Below are 23,028 nucleotides of genomic sequence, written 5' to 3' on the forward strand. Positions count from 1 at the left end.
AGTAGAATAGGTTAATTAATAGTGCTGTCAAATGATAAATCGCGATTAACCGCATCCAAAATAAAAGTTTTTGTTTACATAATATATTAGTGTGTACTGTGTTTATTTATTATGTATATATATATATATATATATATATATATATATATATATATATATATATATATATATATATAAATGCGCACACATACAGTATATAATTTGAAAATATTTACATATACATTACATTACATATACATTTATATATTTATATATTGTATTTTATATTATAGATAAATATACTTGATTTATAAACAGAATATTTTTCTTAAATATATACATGCATGTGTTTGTATTTATATATATTCATAATAAATATACATAGTACACACTCATATTATGTAAACAAAAACTTATTTTGAATGCGATTAATCACGATTAATCATTTGACCACACTACTAATTACATTTGTCTAGTTTAATGTAATACGATTTTTTTTCCGTCAGTGATAGAAAAATTATTTAAATCGTTAGTGTAAGCAGGTTTATTTTGAAAAAGTTTAATTGCAAATATGACACAATTTGACAATTTTTCAATAAAATAAGAGTAAGTAGAGGAAAAAATTATTTGCTAGGACTGATGGAGTGATGAATGCTGCACAAACACGCACGCATGTGTGAAATTCGGATGTGCTACATCCGCCATGTTGTTACTATCACATGACCTACCAGTATCAGTTGCATGCTTCACTTCCATGCTCTCCCGTGGCCTCATGGGATAGAAAAGTGTCCATCTAATGCACGCTTCTGAAAGCAGCTGATCCGGTTAATTTTTTTGCTTACTGTTTTTCGAATACTATGAATTCTGACATACTACTCACTGCCTACACTGTTTTTCGCCTACTATATAGAAGGGAAGTATGCGATTTCGAATGCAGCTTAAGTGTGTAGTGTTGGACACTTCATGCACTCAACTGTTGCAGCTTAAATTACGTAGCGAAGGGGAGGGGCTATCAAACTCTGATTACGAATTAAAAATAACCTTATAATACATACACTGATTGAGTGCATAGTGAATAGTGCCTCATTTGGGATGCAGCTTCCAGGAAAACAAATAAATAAATATAGATGACATCATCCTGCACCAGACGGATTTTTGTCCAATCGGGTGCTGTCTAGAATGAGCATACTGGCTAATTGCCATTTTCTTTAACACTGAATGAATATTTATGTATTTATTTTCTTACCATGTTCTCATAAATGCTGGTTTAACATTTCTACATGATATTGAATGTTTATTGTACCACACAGGGTATTTACAGACATTATATTTTAGGTCAACAATAACCAGTCGGTGAACCTCCACTCTTTTTGACCTCAAACTTTGTGTGGATTATAAAATCAAAAGTAAAACAATGTCTTTAAAAAGATACACAAACAGAAATGTAGCTATATATATATATATTAATAATTAATAACATTATATAATTATGTATTATGAAAACGTAAATTAATACAACAGTGAATCTGATTACAGAAAATAAGCCCCAGTATATTTACATGTGAGGTATGTATTATTATTTTAAGTCTCATTAATGTATAATAATTGTTCTTGTCGCCCTCGTCTTATGTATGTCAATTTTCTCATGTTCTGGGCGCGCCCTCACACACGTATAAACCGAAATAAACAGACTATTTTAGACTGAAGTTGTCATAAAGTCTGACTTTGACACGGTGCAACTCGAAGGTCTCTCTGCTGGCTGCAGTTCTTCTGTCTGCCGCTAGAGACACAGTGGCGCTGCGGCGCACGACAGGTGACATCACTGGAGCGGCACGAGACCAGCAGAAAATTAAGGCTGTATCTTTCATCTGTTAAATATGCAAAGAGATTGATGTTTCTCAATAGGCATGGGTTCGTTGTGGTTTACATAAATGAAAACCACTTCCTCTGCTCATCTCAGTAAAGTGAGTATCTGGATTCTTTCCCATTGTGTTTTCTCATTTCTATGATCTCTTAATCCTTTTGTTTTTACGTTTGATTGCAGCAATCGTGAGTTCAGCTTCTTTTTATTAAAGTCGGATTGAGTCCGAGAGGATCCCAGTTCAGAAAACTCTCTTAATTTGTTGTCAACCTTATCAGTATTTAATTCATAATTATTAACTCAAGTTAAGAACAACACTGCATATAATATAATGCAAATATATGAATGAATCTTAATTCAGGTGAACCGATTCGCGACTCGGTAGTGTGAGGGATGACTGCTGGAGTTAACTAAATATAATTTAATTTTGTTCTTAAATGTTTTATCTATATTTAGGGTGTTAGAGATTTAAATGGGTAATAAAATAAATGAAAATAAATTGGTACACCTTGGTAAAAGCATATGACACAAATTTCAGAGGAATGTCTTTGGGGATGTTCATAGTCAACTCAGCCAATTAACTATATTAAATATAAGTAAATGAACTGAACATAAGGTAGATTAACTATTTCTTTCAAAACGGTTATCCAAGTGTTTTATGACACACACACACACACACACACACTGTTCCTAATGGTTCTGTTGTTTCTCTTGCATACGAGTTTCTTCCTCTTTTTCTTTTGGGTTAGTTCCAGCCCTCCTGTGTTTCACTTTAATAACGCCTACAGTCACACCACACACACTTTAACATCTCACCTTCTTTCACTGTATATATACACACACACACACACACACACTTGCTTTCAGCTCTCATAGCAAACCATACTCTCCAGCAAAACAAAACCTGGGCTTAAGTTCAAGCTGTTGTGCTTTAGTTTGTTTTTAACCTCAACTTCACCAAATGTACATGTAAACCTGATGAAACATGATTTCAGTGTGAGGACAAATGCGTGTACTGAGAGTTGAGTAGTTCCTGAAACTGTTCGAGTATGTTGTTAGTCATGCGTGATTGCACAGCAAATATAACAGATGCGTTGAACCCAAACTTCCTGTTGTTGCTTGTGTGTTTCCTGTGTGTGGGTTTTAGCGTCTGAGGTTATGCAGACACACAGTTGAAGCTGTTACATACAAACACACACACAAAGCTGGGTCATCATCTCATAGACTATTAAAACAGACAATCTGTGATCAGTGTGTCTGATGATGACTAGTGAAGAGCACCTTCAGACTTAAATTGCTCTAATTCTGGGTAATATTTTGAAAGGTGAGTCTCTGCTGAAACTTATGGTCATTATTACAGCTTCTTTGCATAAGTGAGTGACTGGTGTCCTGTCAAGATCATGTAATATTTCTATCAGAGACCAGAGAACTGGACAGAGATGTTAAAGTGCATCTTCAAATCCACAGGAACTTGATGCTGTATTCTGCGTTTTATATGTAAAACTGCTGATATAAACAATATATTTATCAGGACAACAAATGAGAAGAGGATCGAGAAGCACAGACGATCTGGACCCATTTAGATGCTTCCATGCAGAGATGCATTGTCCTCTGAATCACTAGTTTACTGGGATTCATTATGGCATGTGGATTTTTTAAACCCTGAATTTTGGTAATCCAAAATTTCTTGTCACAGACATTAAGCCTGTTTTGATGGGTGTTGCTTATGGTTTTCCCGTAACTGATGATCAACATCCCGTCAATTAACCATAAAAAACAATGTATTCAAGGAGTGAGACATTCTCATTATAGAGTGCCTTTTATAGAAAGTGATGATTTAAGTGTGTTCTTCCGAAAAATTAGTGCAAAACTTTAGTCAGTGTGCAGGTGTACACCTGAATACGAATGAACTCGAAACTAACATTAAAAAGGCACAACGCTCCCATTTTGGTTGTAGTTTTTAAGTTTGTCTTCAAAAACACTACTTTTATAATGAAAAAATATATATAAATCAATAAAACACACACAAAAAAACTTGTTCAGCTTTGTAAAAAAAATCGTTTTATTTTTCCTGGCAAGGTAAAGAGAGAAAAGTGTGATTGTTTTTCTTTCAGAGTCTCAGTGCAGATTTCCACACGCAGCCGTCGTTCTCCGCCTCGCCATCCTTCCTTACGTCACTTCCTGTCTTTGCTTTCAGCTCGCTCTTATTTAAAATCCGCCAACAAACAAATATTGACAAGAAAAAACAAGACGCATGATGAATCCAACAGTTTTATCAGTAAATTTACCAGCAACGTCCTTACAAAAAATAAAAGTAGCAAAACAAAAACTGCATGACAAGCGATAATCCAAATTTAAATTATGCATTTTGCTCAAATAGAATGTAATTGTTGTTAACTCGGTTCTATTTAAGTAACCGAAATTAGCAATAGCAGCAAAACTAAAAAAAAATACCTCAAATTAACCTTGTAGTAAAACTATATTTGATATAGTTATAGTTTGTTGGATTAGCTGAATAATCACTAAATATCAATATGGCATTAATATTTATCGGTACAAATACATTCATACACACACTCACAAGCGCGCACACATCGTTGGTCACAGTTTACAGGTCAATAGGGGTCCATAGGGAGTCAAGTGTAAGGTACCTTAAAACAATTAACAACCTATTAACGCAAAATACACATACGAAATGCGAATTAGGAAACAAAATACATGGCAATGACACTAACAAAACACACTTAAAAACTCCCAACACAGCTACCGTTACACAAATCATACACGCAACCGTACACACACATAACGCAAGTCATGATCGTTATACTGTGGAGTTTCCGTTCCAGCTCCTTCGCGACGAGACCGAATCTCTCGAAATCATGACGAGAATAAACTACGGTGTGATTGAAATCTGTAAACTACGATGAGTTTCAACAGCGAACACTGACCAAGCCCAGGGGAAAAACTACAAGCCAACTACGCAAAAAAGTGAGAAGAAACGTCAGAAAAACTATACGGCGTAAGAGACGCAAGCGAGACGACAATCGGACAGAACGACGACAAAGCTGATGATGAGGAGGATGATGAAAACTGTGAATTCATAGATGCTCCCTCAAAAACACAAATTCGCGATAGCGCGCTAACCATCTTTTTTTTTTAAGCTGCTGAGACCATTGTCGTTTTATCAATACTAATTATATATATATAAAAAAGGAAAAAAACGACGCTAGTCTTTCCTAGAGAGTCTCAGTGTTAAAGTTTGATTATGCTATTGCTACGGCAGCGCTAGCGGCTCGTAGTTATTGCAACTTTATGTGCAAGTGTCTCTATAGTCAGTCTGTGTGTGAATGCGTTTGATTCTTATGCCTGGGATTAATTTGAGATTAAAAAATAAGTTGTATAACAGTTGATGTCTAGCTTCCCTCCCTAATCTTATTCTTTATTCCCAGATAACTGTCTATACCTCCCTCCCGTTTAACCTACGACCTCCCTCCCACTCAAGTTTGTTTTTCGCTCTCCCTCAGTTACACTATCTCTCATCTTCCCTATGTTTTTAGGTTTATTCCCCGTGATTGGGTGCATTCTGCAGTTAACTAGAGGAGTCCCCAAACACCCTCCCTCCCACCCACCCACCCACCCTCATGGACACACAAAGGGCGTGGGATCGGTCCGTCAGGCGGAGCGGCCAATCGCGTCCCTCTCCCCCACGATCAGGGCAGTGCAATACACAGATGGATGAGTTCCCCCCTCCTAAAGGTTCAACTGAAAGAAAAGGAGAGAGAGAAAAATATATATTTATACATTCTACAATTTCCTAAAATACACAGCATTAAGAGTAACACTTAGACTAAGCCCAAAACAAATATAAAAAGAAATTTGGGACAATCCAGATTTAAAAACCAGTTAGACGCAAAAATATAACTGCATGCATAGTGTTATTATATTTTAAATATGTATGAGTAGAAACACCTCCTAGCACAGTGTTTGTTTGTGCACATTATGGCCTCATTAGACATCAGCGGTCGTCACTAACCTGACAGCATGTGCTGTGTGTGAAGCAGAGGGGCGGGGCTACACGCCATAGCATGCAGAGAGGCGTTCCTTCAGGATGGGCGGGAACTGCTCCGAAAACTGCTGCCAGTTCTCCTCTCCGACCTGGTCCTTAAAACCATGTAGGATCTACAGAGACACAGCCTCATTAAACAACATGAGCAACATTTCACCGCTATGAACATTTCACCACAACTCCCTGTGCGTCTGACCTTGTAGAACATGTCCCTCAGGTCATCTTTAGGGCTGACCCAGGAGGCCACCGCATCACAGAAGAAGATGAAGTCCTGAGGAAAGGAAAGGAGTGATGGAGGAGAGAGTGACATCACGGTCAATCACAACAGAGTCAGAAGAGCAGAACTGACCTGCACCACACCGCCAGGGTTCACACCAATCATCACACAGATGCCTCTGAAGGCCGAGTCCTTTTCCTCATTATCTCGGATGTTTCGTAACGATGTGCACCTGCAAAAACAAAAATCTTTATCATTAGTTAAGCCCTTCTTAAGAAAAGAATTAGCTGAAAATGAAAATGCAATTCTTAAATCAAATTTGCTGGTAAAAAGTCTGGTGTAGAAGTCTCCTTTTTATTATGAACTGATTTAAATATACATTTAAAGTATTTTTATTCCTGTGATGCGCAGCTGTATTTTCAGCATCATTCCTCCATTCTTCAGTGTCACATGATCTTCAGAAATCACTCTGATACACTGATTTGAAATCTCTGGACATGCTGACTCACCAGGGTCTGATGAACTGTTGCAACATGGGAGCCACTTCCTGTGGACAGACGTAGCCCAGGCGACCAATCGTGATGGCTGTAAGGAGAAGTGGGAGGAGTTACGGTTTGATCACTCATCAGTGTGAAATGCAAGTGATCATGTGCAGTCAGAGGTCATACCTGTGTTTTCCAGCAGGGTTTTGGGAGTGTTTGGTCTGTTAATAATCTCCACCAGATGAGGAAGAACCAGAGCCACATACGGCTGCATCTCCACACCTACATCAGTGACGTCACATGACCAATAAACATCAACTCACTGGTGATGGGTAATTCAAGTCCCTCCAACGATGTCAAACAAACAACTAACACATTTTACGGTTCTAAATCAGTGATGTCACTCTAAACCCTGATCCGTGTGGTGATGTAACAGACACAGAATCAGTGTGATGACCCTCACCCATCTGCATGCAGATCTCTCCGATGGCCCAGGTTGCGTTGTTACACACGGAGATGAACTCAGGGTTCAGATTCGTCCCCAGGATGGGCATGAACTCAGCTGAACACACACACGGTTTCAGAGATTAATACATATGAATCAGTTAAGGGTGTATAATGCAGGTCAAACACACACACTGTCTTACCGATGCAGGGTTTGACGTGTGGAAAACAGGCCTTGGTCAGATCACCCAGCAAAGCAAACGAGCTCTGCCTCACCTCAGGCATAGTGTCCTGCATATAAGAGAGAATCACTTTAAATTAGCTTTCATATCAATTAATCAGTCTAAATGTCTAATAATGCAACTAAAGATAATACAATTAAATACTTTCAATATTTAATTATTAAAATAAATATTAGTATTATATTGTAAATGTTTTAAACATAAAACATTTAATGGGATAGTTCAGTGTCATTATAAAGCTTGGAAGAGGCAGGATTTTTTTTTGACTTCAGTTTTTGGTGAACTATCCCTTTAAATGTTACAATAAGTTTTATGATATAGCAAACAATTTCATATTAATAATAAATAAGTTTTATACCTATAGTTAATTAAAATTAAATATTAAAACAATATTTACATAACAGCAACAATAAAAACATAAGTGTGTAATAAAGTAAATTAAAATGTTAAAATACTAAATATTAAAAATGTATTTTGTTTATACATTTATTTTATATAATAGTAAATAGTTTATAATGATAAAAATATAAAATATTAACTTAACACCAACAATATGAAACAAACAAATGTACAATACAGTAAATTAAATATTAATCAAAATATTAAAATAACTTACATTTTAAAATGTATTTTATAAATATATTAAATAAATAATTTTAATTATAAACTTACAAATAATAAATAACTTAAAATAATATTAACATAACACCAACTATATTAAATTCAATTATAAACATTTGTTAGATCAAATATAAATATTACATGCTGTAAATAATTCCAATAATAATGATAAGGACACCACATCTTTACTCTTTTACACGCTGTACCTGCATACACTGGAACAGAAGGGTCATGATGTTGCTACGAGCAACCAGCTGGTCCACATGACCCCCGAGACCTTCAGCCAGACCGCTGAGCAGATCCAGAGCCACGATCATGAAGTCCTTATCTGGAGCCTCGTACTGATCCGGCTGCTGGCTGTACATCTACACACACACACACACACACACACACACACACACACACACACACACACACACACACACACACACACACACACAGTGGGTTAATGACGGTGCGCTTCACTGATGTTCAGAAGTGTGTGAGGAAGTGTGTGAGGAAGTGTGTGTTCTCACCATGGCTTGTGCGAGTGTTTTCTGCACCAGAGTTACACAGCGCTGATAGACGGGCTCACAGTACGGCAGGAAACCGCTCTGTAACGCCGTAGCCACAGACGACAAACACTACACACACAAACACAGAGGCATTTAGTGTCCATTTACACCTTCAATTACAAATGTTTTGGCAAATTAATGTACAGTTATTCATGACAGTGAAGTGCATTCAGATATAAAGCATTTCTTCAGTTCGTTCTGAGTCTCTCACCTCCAGCAGAGGAAACAGGTCTTTATCCTCGTCTTTCAGTTCATTCCACTTCTGGATCAGAGGAGGCATCAGTTTCTGGATGTATTCCTGACCACACACACATCACACACACACACACATACACACGATCAGACCACTGATCTCTTCACCCACAAACACGTACTAATAATATTCAGCTTTTGAACACAAGCTGACAAGGGCAAGGATGAGCAGAGACGGTTCGAACCAAAAACATTTGTAGCCTTAAAAAACTAAAACATAATTGAAGATGATTTATCATTTTGGCATGTATTAAAAAAAATGGCCTCTGATCTTTTGAGTTGTCCTACTTGCATCTACAAGTTTAAAACAAACTAGCATTCAAAAGTTGACTGTAAAGGTTTCTATATCAAATGATTGCCGTCCTTCTGAAGAAAAAAAACTATATGAAGCAACAAAACAGTTTTCAAGATTGATAATAATCAGAAATGGTTCTTGAGCATCAAATCATCATATCATAGAGTGATTTCTGAAGATCATGTGACACTGAAGACTGGAGGAATGATGCTGAAAATACAGCTGCGCTTCACAGGAATAAATTACTCTTTAAAATATACTGGAATAGAAGACAATCATTTTTAAGTGTAACATTTCACAACGTGACTGTTCTTAAGGTGTTTTCCATCAGCAGTTTTCATGAGCACAAGAGGCTTCTCTCAAAAACATAAAAGAAAAAATCTTGGTAGTGTATGAAAACTGAAAATTTGTTTCAAGTGACCATTTCCAAAGAGGCACATTTTAGTACCGTATTTTTCGGACTATAAGTCGCATTTATTTAGAACCAAGAACCAAGAGAAAACATTACCGTCTCCAGCCGCGAGAGGGCGCTATATGTTTTCAGTGTAGACTACAGGAGAACTGAGCAGCATAGAGCGCTCTCTAGTGGCTGTAGACAGTAATGTTTATCTTGGTTCATGTCAAATTAATTTTGATAAATAAGTCGCACCTGACTATAAGTCGCAGGACCAGCCAAACTATGAAAAAAGTGCGACTTATAGACCCGGAAAATAGGGCAAGTAAATAATTTGAGTGAGCGTCAGAAGCTGTCATTACCGGTTGGTTCAGGTGATGTCCGACGGAGTCTGCCAGGGTGCCGATGGCGTCGTACAGGATCAGCAGGTTCTTGTGCTGATATTTCCCGAAGGCAAACACCAGAGTGTCCAGAATGAAACTGAGGTACGGAACCAGCTCCGTACACGCTTCCTCCTCCAGAGTCGCAAACGCACTGAGGACAGTACAGCGTTACTTACCACACTCCATCTCAACATACCGGTTCGTTTCACACACACACACACCTGCAGGCGGCCTCCTGCACCCTCTTGTTGCCGTCCAGGATGCGTTTGAGCAGCTCTGTCATGAGCGGTTTGAGGTGGGCGTCCGGCGGCTGGCTCACCACCCAGTGTGCGTAGCGACTGAGCGTCCAGCAGGCGATGGAGCGAACCAGAGCCTTCTTATCACACAGACACTGGATCAGGTGCGGGATGAGCTCGGGCAGGTACTGTACCATACCCTGCATGCAGCCTGACACACAGAGACAGGATGAGTAAACGCTCAGTAATTAGTGAAATCATTCTGTGTGTGAGACACACACCTTCAGCGATGGCTCCCAGCACCAGTATCCCAGACTCCTTGATGACCCAGTCCGGGTGGAACAGCAGACCCTTCAGCAGCGGCAGCAGGTGCGGCAGCAGGTCGTCCCGAAAGACGTTAGCCAACACGTCCAGCGCCGCCGCAGAGCACTTCCCTACAAACACACAAAACATCATCAAACACATGTTTACAGCAAGCATGCTCGGAGTGGTCTGTTTACTCACGCAGGTTCCAGTCAGACAGCGTGTCGTCGTCATCATCCTCGTCATCATCGATGTCCTCTCCTTCCTCCCCCTCTCCTCCCTCATGCTGCAGCGTGACGGTGCGTGACTTGTGGAAGCGGGGCTTGATGTCCTGCTCGCTGTCAGGAACATTGTCGTCCTCCTCCACGTCCCCCTGAGACACAGAGAGAGAGACTACAGCTGCATTCACGTTCACACGCTCCCTGCACAGCGCTCGCTGCTGATCAATCAGAAGGGCTGGGAAACTCAATTCATTTTCTGAACTTTCTTAAAGAAATCAGTTCCTAAATCCCAAGTTTGTAGATCTAGAAACGTCTTTGATGAATTTATCATCTTAGGTGGCATGCAAAAACAAAAAGCAACCGTATTTTTCGGACTATAAGTCGCACCTGAGCATAAGTCGCATCAGCCCAAAAATAGGTTATGACAAGGAAAAAACACATATAAGTCGCACTAGACTATAAATCGCATTTATTTAGAACCAAGAACCAATAGAAAACATTACCGTCTCCAGCCACGAGAGGGCGCTCACTGCTGCTCACTGGTAGACAACAGGAGCACAGAGCGCCCTCTCGTGGCTGGTGAGAGTAATGTTTTTTATTGGTTCATTTCTCTTGGTTCATGTCAAATAAATTTTGATAAATAAGTCACAACTGACTATAAGTCACAGGACCAGCCAAATTATGAAAATAAGTGCGACTTATAGTCTGGAAAATATGGCAGTCTGATTCACAAACAAATGATTTTGACTCATATGAACGATTGAATCAAAATGAGTGAATCAAAAGCACATTTGAATTTTGAATCAGTCTACAACACTTCACTGTTTAATTTACAGCATTAGTAGAGAAAATCTTTCTACTTTCTATATGCAAGAATCCGAATCAGAGTGTCTGATTAACAAAAATGAAATTAAAATCATTTTCAGTTATTGACAAAGCGGAAATTAAAATACATACACACATATTATATACATATATATATATATATATGTATTTTTTTAAGATAAATATTGCCTTGGCATACTGAAATAACTAAGCACTAATATTATTAAATTGAAAACTGTGGTAAAGCTATATAAGAATGAAAATGCACAAAATTATTATTGCCTTGAGTACTCACTAAATTTAGTATAACTGAAATAAAAAGTTACATAGAATTTAAAAACAAAATGACTAAAATTCTAAAAACTGAAAATATAATAAATGGCAATTAACAATATTAATAAGTACTAGAGTAGTATAGAAATAAAAAATATGAATAAGTTAGCAAAACAGATTAAAACCAAAATACTCAAATGAATCTGTCTCCTGCGACTGCAGATTTAACTAATGCGGTAAACATGATTGGATTTGAAAGATTCAATCCCAGACTCATGTCTCGTATATAGTGACTCACCTTCAGTAAAATGATGTCAATCTCAGAGTACTTCATTCCGTTCACCAGGATTGGGATGAGTCTGTGGAGAAACACCTGAACATCAGATCACCTTCTTCAGAGCAGATCTCTCAGACAGACAGTTCATGCTCAGGTGTGTGTGTGTGTGTGTGTGTGTTGGTGATGGCCTGCAGTACTCACTGGACCAGGTGTCCCGACAGTGCCTCTTTACAGATGGGCTGCTCGGCCAGAGTCAGCCAGAATTCACACGCCTCCAGCGACACGTTCTCATCCGCGTCCTGCGTGCGCTGCAGCATGTACTGCAGAGAGACACAGAACAGATGTAAAACTCCTACAATACCTTAACGTGACAGTAAAACATCAGATGTCTGAGTTTGCATCACCTGTATGATGCTGTGCATGTGTGGAATCAGACGGTCGATCCGGACCTCCAACAGCATGACCAGAGCTCTGCACACGTTCTTCCTCACCTCGCAGTCTTCATCACCCGCCAACGCAAACAGAGACTGAAAACAAAGCACACACAGTACAGATGAACTGAAATAACTACGAATTCATGGGTCTCCATGAGCATTTACGATGTGCTTGGCTTGATGGCTTTTCTAGGATGAACTACAATCTTGATTTGATAAACTTTAGAAGTGTTATTCTTTGTTTGATATTCAGAAGATGAGGAAGTCTACATCAAACACAATGAAATACATAAAATCTGTATCTAATGCATGTTATTGTGTGTCCAGTATTGTTCAAAATAATAGCAGTACAATGTGACTAACCAGAATAATCAAGGTTTTTAGTATATTTTTTATTGCTACGTGGCAAACAAGTTACCAGTAGGTTCAGTAGATTGTCAGAAAACAAACAAGACCCAGCATTCATGATATGCACGCTCTTAAGGCTGTGCAATTGGGCAATTAGTTGAATTAGATGAAAGGGGTGTGTTCAAAAAAATAGCAGTGTCTACCTTTGACTGTACAAACTCAAAACTATTTTGTACAAAAAAAAAATTTTTCTTCTGGGATTTAGCAATCCTGTGAATCACTAAACTAATATTTAGTTGTATGACCACAGTTTTTTAAAACTGCTTGACATCTGTGTGGCATGGAGTCAACCAACTTGTGGCACCTCTCAGCTGTTATTCCACTCCATGATTCTTTAACAACATTCCACAATTCATTCACATTTCTTGGTTTTGCTTCAGAAACAGCATTTTTGATATCACCCCACAAGTTCTCAATTGGATTAAGGTCTGGAGATTGGGCTGGCCACTCCATAACATTAATTTTGTTGGTTTGGAACCAAGACTTTGCCCGTTTACTAGTGTGTTTTGGGTCATTGTCTTGTTGAAACAACCATTTCAAGGGCATGTCCTCTTCAGCATAGGGCAACATGACCTCTTCAAGTATTTTAACATATGCAAACTGATCCATGATCCCTGGTATGCGATAAATAGGCCCAACACCATAGTAGGAGAAACATGCCCATATCATGATGCTTGCACCTCCATGCTTCACTGTCTTCACTGTGTACTGTGGCTTGAATTCAGAGTTTGGGGGTCGTCTCACAAACTGCCTGTGGCCCTTGGACCCAAAAAGAACAATTTTACTCTCATCAGTCCACAAAATGTTCCTCCATTTCTCTTTAGGCCAGTTGATGTGTTCTTTGGCAAATTGTAACCTCTTCTGCACATGCCTTTTTTTTAACAGAGGGACTTTGCGGGGGATTCTTGAAAATAGATTAGCTTCACACAGACGTCTTCTAACTGTCACAGTACTTACAGGTAACTCCAGACTGTCTTTGATCATCCTGGAGGTGATCATTGGCTGAGCCTTTGCCATTCTGGTTATTCTTCTATCCATTTTGATGGTTGTCTTCCGTTTTCTTCCACGTCTCTCTGGTTTTGCTCTCCATTTTAAGGAATTGGAGATCATTTTAGCTGAACAGCCTATCATTTTTTGCACCTCTTTATAGGTTTTCCCCTCTCTAATCAACTTTTTAATCAAAGTACGCTGTTCTTCTGAACAATGTCTTGAACGACCCATTTTCCTCAGCTTTCAAATGCATGTTCATCAAGTGTTGGCTTCATCCTTAAATAGGGGCCACCTGATTCACACCTGTTTCTTCACAAAATTGATGACCTCAGTGATTGAATGCCACACTGCTATTTTTTTGAACACACCCCATTCAACTAATTCAACTAATTGCCCAATTGGACAGCCTTAAGAGCGTGCATATCATGAATGCTGGGTCTCATTTGTTTTCTGAGAATCTACTGAACCTACTGGTAACTTGTTTGCCACGTAGCAATAAAAAAATATACGAAAAACCTTGATTATTCTGGTTAGTCACATTGTACTGCTATTATTTTGAACAATACTGTATATGTATACATACATTTTTAAATAAATATTACATATAAAAACAAAATTTCAGGGCAACATTGTGCAATTAATTTTTTTTAAAAACATTTTATATTGGGAGGGTTATAGTTTGAACTGAATCAATTGGTCAGCTTGTTTCCTCCTCGAATCAGCTCAGATGAATAAAGCTGTAGCAATAGCACAAATGCTAATTTGTTTTCTCAGCAAGACTTTAATCAGTCGTCAAATATAAAACTACAATAACTGCATGAAATAACTTTGTGGTGGCTTGGAAACCACTATGTGCTGGAGGTCAGCTCACCTCTATGAATGTGTCGATGTTGTCCATGAGAGCCTGAGCCCTGCCAATAATGAACTGATTCACACACGCTATGGCATGAGACCTACAGAGAGAGTGAATCAACACGATGTTACTCATTATCATACAGACAGTGTATCAGAGAGATGTGTGTGTGTGTGTGTGTGTGTGGTTCTTCACCTGATCTTGGGGCTGCAGTGTTTGAAGAACTGCAGGAATTTGGGGATCATGATGTTGAGCGGTCGATTCAGAGCGTCACTGTCCAGCAGTTCAGACGAGTCCTCACAGATCTTCTGCAGCGCACCGAAAGAGCCCTGTACACACACACACACACTCTTCTCTTAGAAATCCCACTGCATTATGGGTTTATAACAGATAAATGAGGAATATTTGTACAAACTGAAACAACGGTCCTAGTGGCACTTAACACTCAATCTTCATAAAAGTTTACAAGCTTCTTTAGCATCATGTCACATGCGCTAAATTCATAATTTCATGAAGTTTGGTTTAGGAATTATGAGTATATCTGGTCCTGCACATAGCCATCTAAACACTAAAGCTCAAATTCTTCAGATAGTTATTGATTTAGGACGTCCAGAGACTTCTACTTCACTAGTTTTAGTAAAGCAAAAAAAAAAACTAGGACTAGTTCAAAAAAGTAGTTATGCAAGTAATCTCAAACATTTACTGCGAACTTTTTTGTGAAGAAGGACTTACTGTTATGGGGATTAGCCAATCAGCGGCTTCGTTTCGGGGTCACAGAGAGAACACAGTTTTAGCGCTAACAGTTTTAGTTTCGTTTTGAGTTGGTTGTGAGATTGGCCGGTAAACGCATTGTAGAATTTACTGAGGTGAATAGATGTCTTCCATGTCAATATCTGTGCATGTGTGCGTTCAGAGACATGTGAGTACCCTGATCTAAATGTTTACGTATGTGTATTTCGGTGCCTTGGGTTGTTAAGAGTTTATTCTGAGATACTCTATTGAAATGCAGTATGTTAGCATAAAGTTCGCTAGCATTATGTTAATGCCTATTAATATTATTTTTATATTAATATTGTGTTTATATGTGTTCTCACTTGACACTTTATAGTTTTTATCTGAGAGTAATTATGGTTGAGAAGTAGAGACCTAGGTTTTTTGGTTTGATAATAGTGATAACTAGCAGTATGAAGACAGTTCTTTAAGGCAATAAGAAGATAATGTTTTTATCTTGTATTTTATTTTGGTTATTTGATATGTATAAGCAGCTAATGCTACTTAAAGGGAAATGTATAATAATTACAAGTTATTACCTTTGCTAATTGAATCATGTCAGCACTGTTGTTTATTTGTATTCTGATATTTTCTTTCTTTTATTGTTTATTGTAGAACCACACACACCTACTGTACGTACATGAAGACAGATAATCCTCTGCTGAGTGTCAATAAAACCATCAAAGAGATTTACAGCATCCAATTGCATTCTTAAAATGGGAGAAAGCTTACGGTTCAGTTGCGTACCTTCGTACAGAGGGTTCAGGTGGTAAGGTGGAGGTGGCCTTTCTGACTGCACGGTCGAGAGTGGCCCCCAAGCGCCAACAGTCGATACCTCGATTAGAGCTGTGTGCAGCGGTGACTGGAGCTCAGCTAGCAGTGCTGTTGCAGCGTGAACTCACCCTGGTAATACATGGAGTGGTGCTTTGGACAGACTCCACCACGGTTCTCACGTGGCTTCAGTCAGACTCTTGCAGGTTTAAGGTGTTTGTGGGCACCAGAGTCGCTGAGATCCAGGAGCTGACTGATGCTCAAGCATGGAGGTATGTGGATTCTGAAAGTAATCCCGCAGATGACATTACGCGCGGGAAGACCCTGAGGGAGCTGGCAGGGGAGAGCCGGTGGAACCATGGCCCAGCCTTTTTGCGCCTGTCACCTCAGCAATGGCCTACTAAGCCACAGGCTGAGCAGTTGGATGCCACAGAGCTTCGCAAGGCCACATTTTGCGGCTCCATCATCACCGTTCCTCTTCCACCCTTATTTGATGCCAGCCAATTCAATGGTTTCAGGGACATGATCGAGGCAATTGTGAGGTTCCGCCATGGGGCGGCAGGTAGTCAGTCAATGCCATCTGCACAAGACTATCAGGATGCTGAGATAGACCTACTGAGACGAGTTCAGTTAGACTGCTTTGAGGAAGACTTTCAACACCTTTCAGAAAGAAAACCCGTCCCTTCCACCAGCCGTTTGATTACATTAGCTCCTGAATATGATGATCAACTGAAGCTGATTCGGGTTGGAGGCAGATTGCGTCAGACTACCTTGCTGGACACAGAAGCCATTCATCCCATAGTTCTGGATCCAGCTCACCAGGTGACTAAACTTATCATTCAAGATGCTGACCGAGACCTCCATCATCCAGGCTCAGAGCGATTATTTGCAGAACTTCGCAGACGATACTGGATTCTTCGTGGAAGAGAAGCTGTGAAGCGGCACCAGTTCTCCTGTCCTGATTGTCGGAGATGGAGAGCGAAGCCTGCAGTGCCACAAATGGCAGACTTACCTCCCGCCCGTCTGCGGTTGATGAAGCCTCCTTACTTCTCTACCGGAATGGATTGTTTCGGGCCCTTCACGGTCAAAATCGGACGGCGTAATGAGAAACGTTGGGGTATACTATTTAAGTGCCTCACTACCCGAGCAGTCCATATCGACGTCCTGACTAGTCTCGACCAGGATTCCTTCCTGATGGCCCTCCGCAGATTTATCTCACGCAGGGGAAAACCAGCGGAGCTTCTGTCGGATCAGGGCACGAATTTCAGAGGAGGTGAGAGGGAAATCCATGAATCTTTCAAGGCACTGCACCCCACTTTACAGGCAGAACTGGCCAAACATCAGATCCAGTTTAGATTTAACCCTCCAAGTGCCCCTCACTTTGGTGGTGCATGGGAGAGGGAAATTAAATCTATCAAAGCTGCCCTGTATGCAACAATTCAGATGCAGACGGTGACAGAAGAAGTCCTGCGCACGGTCCTGATTGAGATCGAGGGCATCCTAAACTCTAAGCCCTTGGGGTATGTGTCCAGTGACGTCGCGGACCCTGATCCAGTAACCCCCAATTTGCTTGTGATGGGGCGGCCCGACCCCTCACTGCCCCAGGTGTTGTGTCCTGAGTCCGAGCTGTTGAGCCGCCGCCGCTGGAGGCATACACAGGTCCTTGCCGACCAATTTTGGAGGGCATTTATCAGGCACTATCTGCCGGCCCTGCAAACGCGCACCAAGTGGCAGAAAGATGTGGCCCCATTACAACCTGGTACTGTCGTCATGATCATTGATCCGCAGCTCCCGAGGGCGCTCTGGCCTATTGGTCGCATCACAAAGGTTATCCCAGGTGCAGATGGGAGGATAAGGACAGCGGAGATCCAGGTGAACGACAGGAAATACATCAGGCCAGTTGCCCGTCTTGTTCAACTTCCTGCCATACCTGAGACAGCACCTGAGACCAACAGTCCTTCTATGGGACAGCAAATTTGACTGTGCAAATTTGGGGGCGGCTGTGAAGAAGGACTTACTGTTATGGGGATTAGCCAATCAGCGGCTTCGTTTCGGGGTCACAGAGAGAACACAGTTTTAGCGCTAACAGTTTTAGTTTCGTTTTGAGTTGGTTGTGAGATTGGCCGGTAAACGCATTGTAGAATTTACTGAGGTGAATAGATGTCTTCCATGTCAATATCTGTGCATGTGTGCGTTCAGAGACATGTGAGTACCCTGATCTAAATGTTTACGTATGTGTATTTCGGTGCCTTGGGTTGTTAAGAGTTTATTCTGAGATACTCTATTGAAATGCAGTATGTTAGCATAAAGTTCGCTAGCATTATGTTAATGCCTATTAATATTATTTTTATATTAATATTGTGTTTATATGTGTTCTCACTTGACACTTTATAGTTTTTATCTGAGAGTAATTATGGTTGAGAAGTAGAGACCTAGGTTTTTTGGTTTGATAATAGTGATAACTAGCAGTATGAAGACAGTTCTTTAAGGCAATAAGAAGATAATGTTTTTATCTTGTATTTTATTTTGGTTATTTGATATGTATAAGCAGCTAATGCTACTTAAAGGGAAATGTATAATAATTACAAGTTATTACCTTTGCTAATTGAATCATGTCAGCACTGTTGTTTATTTGTATTCTGATATTTTCTTTCTTTTATTGTTTATTGTAGAACCACACACACCTACTGTACGTACATGAAGACAGATAATCCTCTGCTGAGTGTCAATAAAACCATCAAAGAGATTTACAGCATCCAATTGCATTCTTATCGATGCACCACAGTGGTCACTTGTCCCCAACTAGCTACAGTTACAGTCCTAGCTATCAAGTCGTCATTACATTTTTTTTTAAACATATAGCATGCACAAATATCAAAATTGAACAATATAACCTAGAGTGGAATTCTGTCAGAGTACTGCCATTATTATTTAGCAAACAATTTAGAGTACTTTTTAATGTTGTAGTCTTATTATAAATTAGTAACATGAAAACAAGTTATATATATTTTTTTAAAGAATTAAAAAAACTAAATCTGTATCGCACACCTGTATGATATCAACTGTCGTCAACTCACTACAAAGTCTTGAAAACACATAATGAGCTGTGTGTAAAAATGCAGGCAAGCCAATCAAATCACATTCTGTGTAACGGTTTTGTTCAAACAGAAGCTCATGTCAACTGCACTGCATTGTGGGATGACTAGATCACATTTGGGGAAAACACTGAATGTGTATGTTTAAACCAGTAAACAGAGCACTCCTAGTTAAAGTCTAATGATGTTATTCCACTCCAGGTGTGCTCAGAGTTGTACCTCGCAGGTGTTGTAGTCCTCTGAGTTCAGGAGGTTGCAGAGTTGAGGCAGCAGCTCGGGCCATGTCTGCAGCTCTCCTTTAGACGCGATAGTAGTGATGAGAATACCTGTGGACACAAATTCAGTTATTATTAGAATTTTATTTGATCTATGACAGTCTAACCCGCTCAACCCCGGGTCCTGACTGACCGATGGTGGCGCGGATGAGCGGGGACGGGTCTCCGATGTTGTTGAGACACTCTCTCTTGATGAAGTCGGCCACGGCCGGAGGGAAGTTCTGGTAGTGAGCCTTCACGTTGTTCTTGAGGATCAGGCCGCTCAGAGAACGGGTCGGCTCGTCTGCAGAGATACACAGAGAGACGTGCCTTCAGACGAGAGACAGGAGAGCGTGTGAGACACTGAGGCAGACGATGCATGATGGGATACTACAAGACCTTCAGATTTGAGGCTGGTGAGGACGAAGATGAGATAGTTGTTGAAGTCGGGAAACTGATTCAGCTGCTCCAGTTTCTAATGAGAGAGTCAGGAAAACATTGGGATAAATACAACAGACAGCACAGAAACAAGATCTGATCTCAGACCAGTGATCTTTAGATGCAAACAAAACAAATCCTTTACCACTAAAATAGGAAGATATACCGAAATCTATATTTGCACTGATTTTGCAGCCAGAGATTAATAAACATTCATGAATATGGTGAAAAAACGTATTACGCTTTTAACAGACTATTACAAGTAGGTTTAACCACAAACCATATTAACCAGAAGTAATGTTTCTGATTTAAACATTGAAAGCAAAAAATGATATTAGAGATATTAGAGTGAAGAAGTTCAATATTATTTACTGTATGATTTAATCAAATTAATTCAACGAATCATCTGGATCATCATTTATGTTTTAAAGCTTTAGAAACAAACATGAAGATAAACACTGCAGTTTATTCATATAAATTGTTATATTGGTGCATATAAAATAAAATATTCCATATTATTGAACATATTTTGAATTTGCGTGGCAACAAACGGTGTTTGGTTAAAATGGTGCTTGAATTTTTTAATATTTGGGGTCTGTATGTATTTATGTTTTTAAGTGAGTCTTTTACTCAATAAGGATGCACTTATTCAATCAATAATACAGTTTGAAAAAAAAAAAACAGTAACATTGTGAAATTATTACAATTTAAAACAATGGCTTTCTATTTAAATCTATGTTAAAATGTAATTTTTTCCTGTGATCAAAGATGTTCATCACCCATTCCTCCAGTCTTCAGTGTCACACGATCTTCAGAAATCTTATATACTGATTTGACGATCAAGAAACATTTCTGATTAATATCAAACTTGAAAACAGTTGTGCTGACAAATATTTTTCCGGAAACAGTGATAGTTTTTTTTTTTTCGGGATTCTTTGATAAACATGAAATGTGTTTCACTTTTGATAAAAGGTTTAAATTAATACTTTAAAAGAATTCAACTAATTTAAAATAAATAATGCTGACCCCAAATTTAGAAACAGCAGTACATACTATTAAGTCAACATAATGTGTCAAAAATATTTATTTTTAGCATATAACCCATCACTACTGTGCACATGTATTAAATAAAAACTGACCACTAGACACTATAAAACATGAAAAACATTTCAGCATCTGTCCAGTTGTGACTGCTAAAATTGACATTATATTTGTAGATAACCTGAATAAAGGTGTAGTGATGTAAGGGATGTGCACACACCTCTTGAACGGCTCTCTGTGTGGCCGTATCCGGAGACTGAGAGTCCTTCAACAGCTGCAGCACCTGCTGTAAACCCTGTTCATCCGGCTGCCACTCCATCCTGAACTACACACACACACACACACACACACACACAAGTCAGTGCACTACACCTAAACACACACACACCCTCCGGGGAAAGAGCATCACTGCTTGCTTTCTTAGTGCACTTTTAGGAAGAAAGAATCAAAGTGAGCAGATAACACACTTAACTATCATCCACAGACAACGCATTCAGACCAAATACACAGTTTACTTTCTGAAGTCAGGGCTAATCCACGGTGAGCCTCTGCACCTTCAGTTATCATCTGATCTGGTTGGCGAGAGTGTGTGTGTGTGTGTGTGTGTGTGAGGAGGCTGTGATGTGTGACTGAGCATCTGACTGACGTGTGGGCCGTGTGTGAATGTGTGAGTCTGCTTACACTCAGGAAGATGCTTCAGTTTTGCATTCTTCTCATTTAATATCAATTGTTTTAGAGCATACTGTTTTAAGGGGTAAGATGAATTTGAGAATGTCTATAGCAACCAAACTTGAAAAAAAATCTCCAGTATGAATTTTTTTAACGGAGTCACTCATTTTTGGTCAGCCAATAACCTTACATTCTGTGTCATGAAGTTGCTTTGTTTTTCATTTTTCTAATTCTTAAAACTTGATTTCCAAGTTTTTCCAAATCTATACATCCATACTTTTCTGGTATTATAAACTACCTTTTAAACGGTTACAGAAATTATTGTTACAAAAGATTTCTCTTGTAAGTTTTTTTTTTTTTTTTTTTTTACTTTTTATTAATTGAAGAATCCAGAAAAAAGCATAACATGTACCAGAATCATATAAAGCATCAGAAACTATTTCTAACATTAATAAATAAATCATATCAGGATGATTTCTGAAGATTTCATGTGACACTGAACACTGGAGGAATGATGCTGATGAAAAGTCAGCTTTGCATCACAGGAATAATTTACATTTTAAACTAGTAACGTTATATTAAAATGGAAAACAGTTATTTTAAATATTTCACATTTTTTTCCTGATCAAATAAATACAGCCTTGAAGAACCGACGAGACGTCCTTAAAAAACATGAAAGCTCTTACTGATCCCAAACTTTTGAACGGTAGTGTATGTTAGTGTGGTGTTTGTGTATATACTCTGTGTGTCAGTTAGTGTATTTGTATAATCTCTTGTGTAGAAGTGTGTGTGTGTAGGCCGTGCGTGTTCACGCAGCCCGGTTTAACTCAATTCCCCAGCTCACATCAGCTGCGTTAACCGATCACACGTGAAATAAAGTACACTAAACCCTGTACATGTGTGTGATGAGTGTGTATAATGAAGAGGTATAAACACACACACACACACGATGCTGATGTACGTTAACCGTTAGCCGCTGTGCTAACCCGCCAAACGCGCTCACCTTCAGTCAGTGGATCTCTCTGTGTGTGTTTTTGGGTGTATCTCTCTCTGCCGCTGCACGAGCGCGGATGGACGTCAGGTCACGGTAACGGATGGCTCGCCGAGGGGCTCTTCGGGATCTACAGGCGTGTTTGCTGTTATTCTTCTCTCACCGGCGGCGCCTGATGCATGGCGGACGCGTTAATCGCGCGGTGTGGATCTGAGCGGCTTCCGTACCGTGACGCAGACGTCAGGTCTTATTAACATAAAACAACAGAAACAATTACTTTTATGGTTATAATACATGTAAAGTTAAATATATTGGCTAACACACATCATTTGCGATCAATATTTCGCGAATGAAGGTTTATGTGTGATATAACTTAATTGTATGTGAA

At 39.3% G+C, this 23,028-nt stretch overlaps 2 protein-coding genes and 1 long non-coding RNA gene across 3 annotated transcripts; 2 read left to right on the plus strand and 1 right to left on the minus strand.

Moving 5' to 3' along the window:
* The first annotated feature begins 376 nt into the window (after positions 1 to 376).
* LOC113057993 (uncharacterized) lies at positions 377 to 4,291 on the plus strand. Its single transcript, XR_003277907.1, has 2 exons — positions 377 to 3,164; positions 3,372 to 4,291. It is a non-coding gene; the product is annotated as an uncharacterized LOC113057993 (long non-coding RNA).
* On the minus strand, positions 4,098 to 22,880 carry tnpo2b (transportin 2b). The gene is made up of 25 exons (XM_026225449.1): positions 22,653 to 22,880; positions 21,201 to 21,305; positions 19,901 to 19,976; positions 19,656 to 19,805; positions 19,467 to 19,573; positions 14,806 to 14,939; positions 14,629 to 14,710; positions 12,330 to 12,452; positions 12,127 to 12,245; positions 11,947 to 12,007; positions 10,531 to 10,702; positions 10,308 to 10,460; positions 10,012 to 10,237; positions 9,770 to 9,941; positions 8,678 to 8,764; positions 8,428 to 8,535; positions 8,119 to 8,277; positions 7,253 to 7,340; positions 7,069 to 7,167; positions 6,792 to 6,887; positions 6,633 to 6,708; positions 6,256 to 6,355; positions 6,103 to 6,177; positions 5,874 to 6,019; positions 4,098 to 5,602 (listed from the first exon to the last, which is right to left on the minus strand). Exons 2-24 carry the CDS (start codon positions 21,297 to 21,299, stop codon positions 5,912 to 5,914), a joined length of 2,670 nt encoding a protein of 889 aa, XP_026081234.1. The 5' UTR covers positions 21,300 to 21,305; positions 22,653 to 22,880; the 3' UTR covers positions 4,098 to 5,602; positions 5,874 to 5,911.
* Positions 14,985 to 19,193, plus strand: LOC113057926 (uncharacterized). Its single transcript, XM_026225574.1, has 2 exons — positions 14,985 to 15,529; positions 15,997 to 19,193. The coding sequence occupies exon 2, from the start codon at positions 16,675 to 16,677 to the stop codon at positions 18,130 to 18,132; it is 1,458 nt and encodes a 485-aa protein (XP_026081359.1). The 5' UTR covers positions 14,985 to 15,529; positions 15,997 to 16,674; the 3' UTR covers positions 18,133 to 19,193.
* Positions 22,881 to 23,028: the final 148 nt, after the last annotated feature.

The sequence above is a fragment of the Carassius auratus genome, chromosome 1 (assembly GCF_003368295.1).
Source record: "Carassius auratus strain Wakin chromosome 1, ASM336829v1, whole genome shotgun sequence".
In the NCBI taxonomy this organism is placed as follows: Eukaryota; Metazoa; Chordata; class Actinopteri; order Cypriniformes; family Cyprinidae; genus Carassius; species Carassius auratus.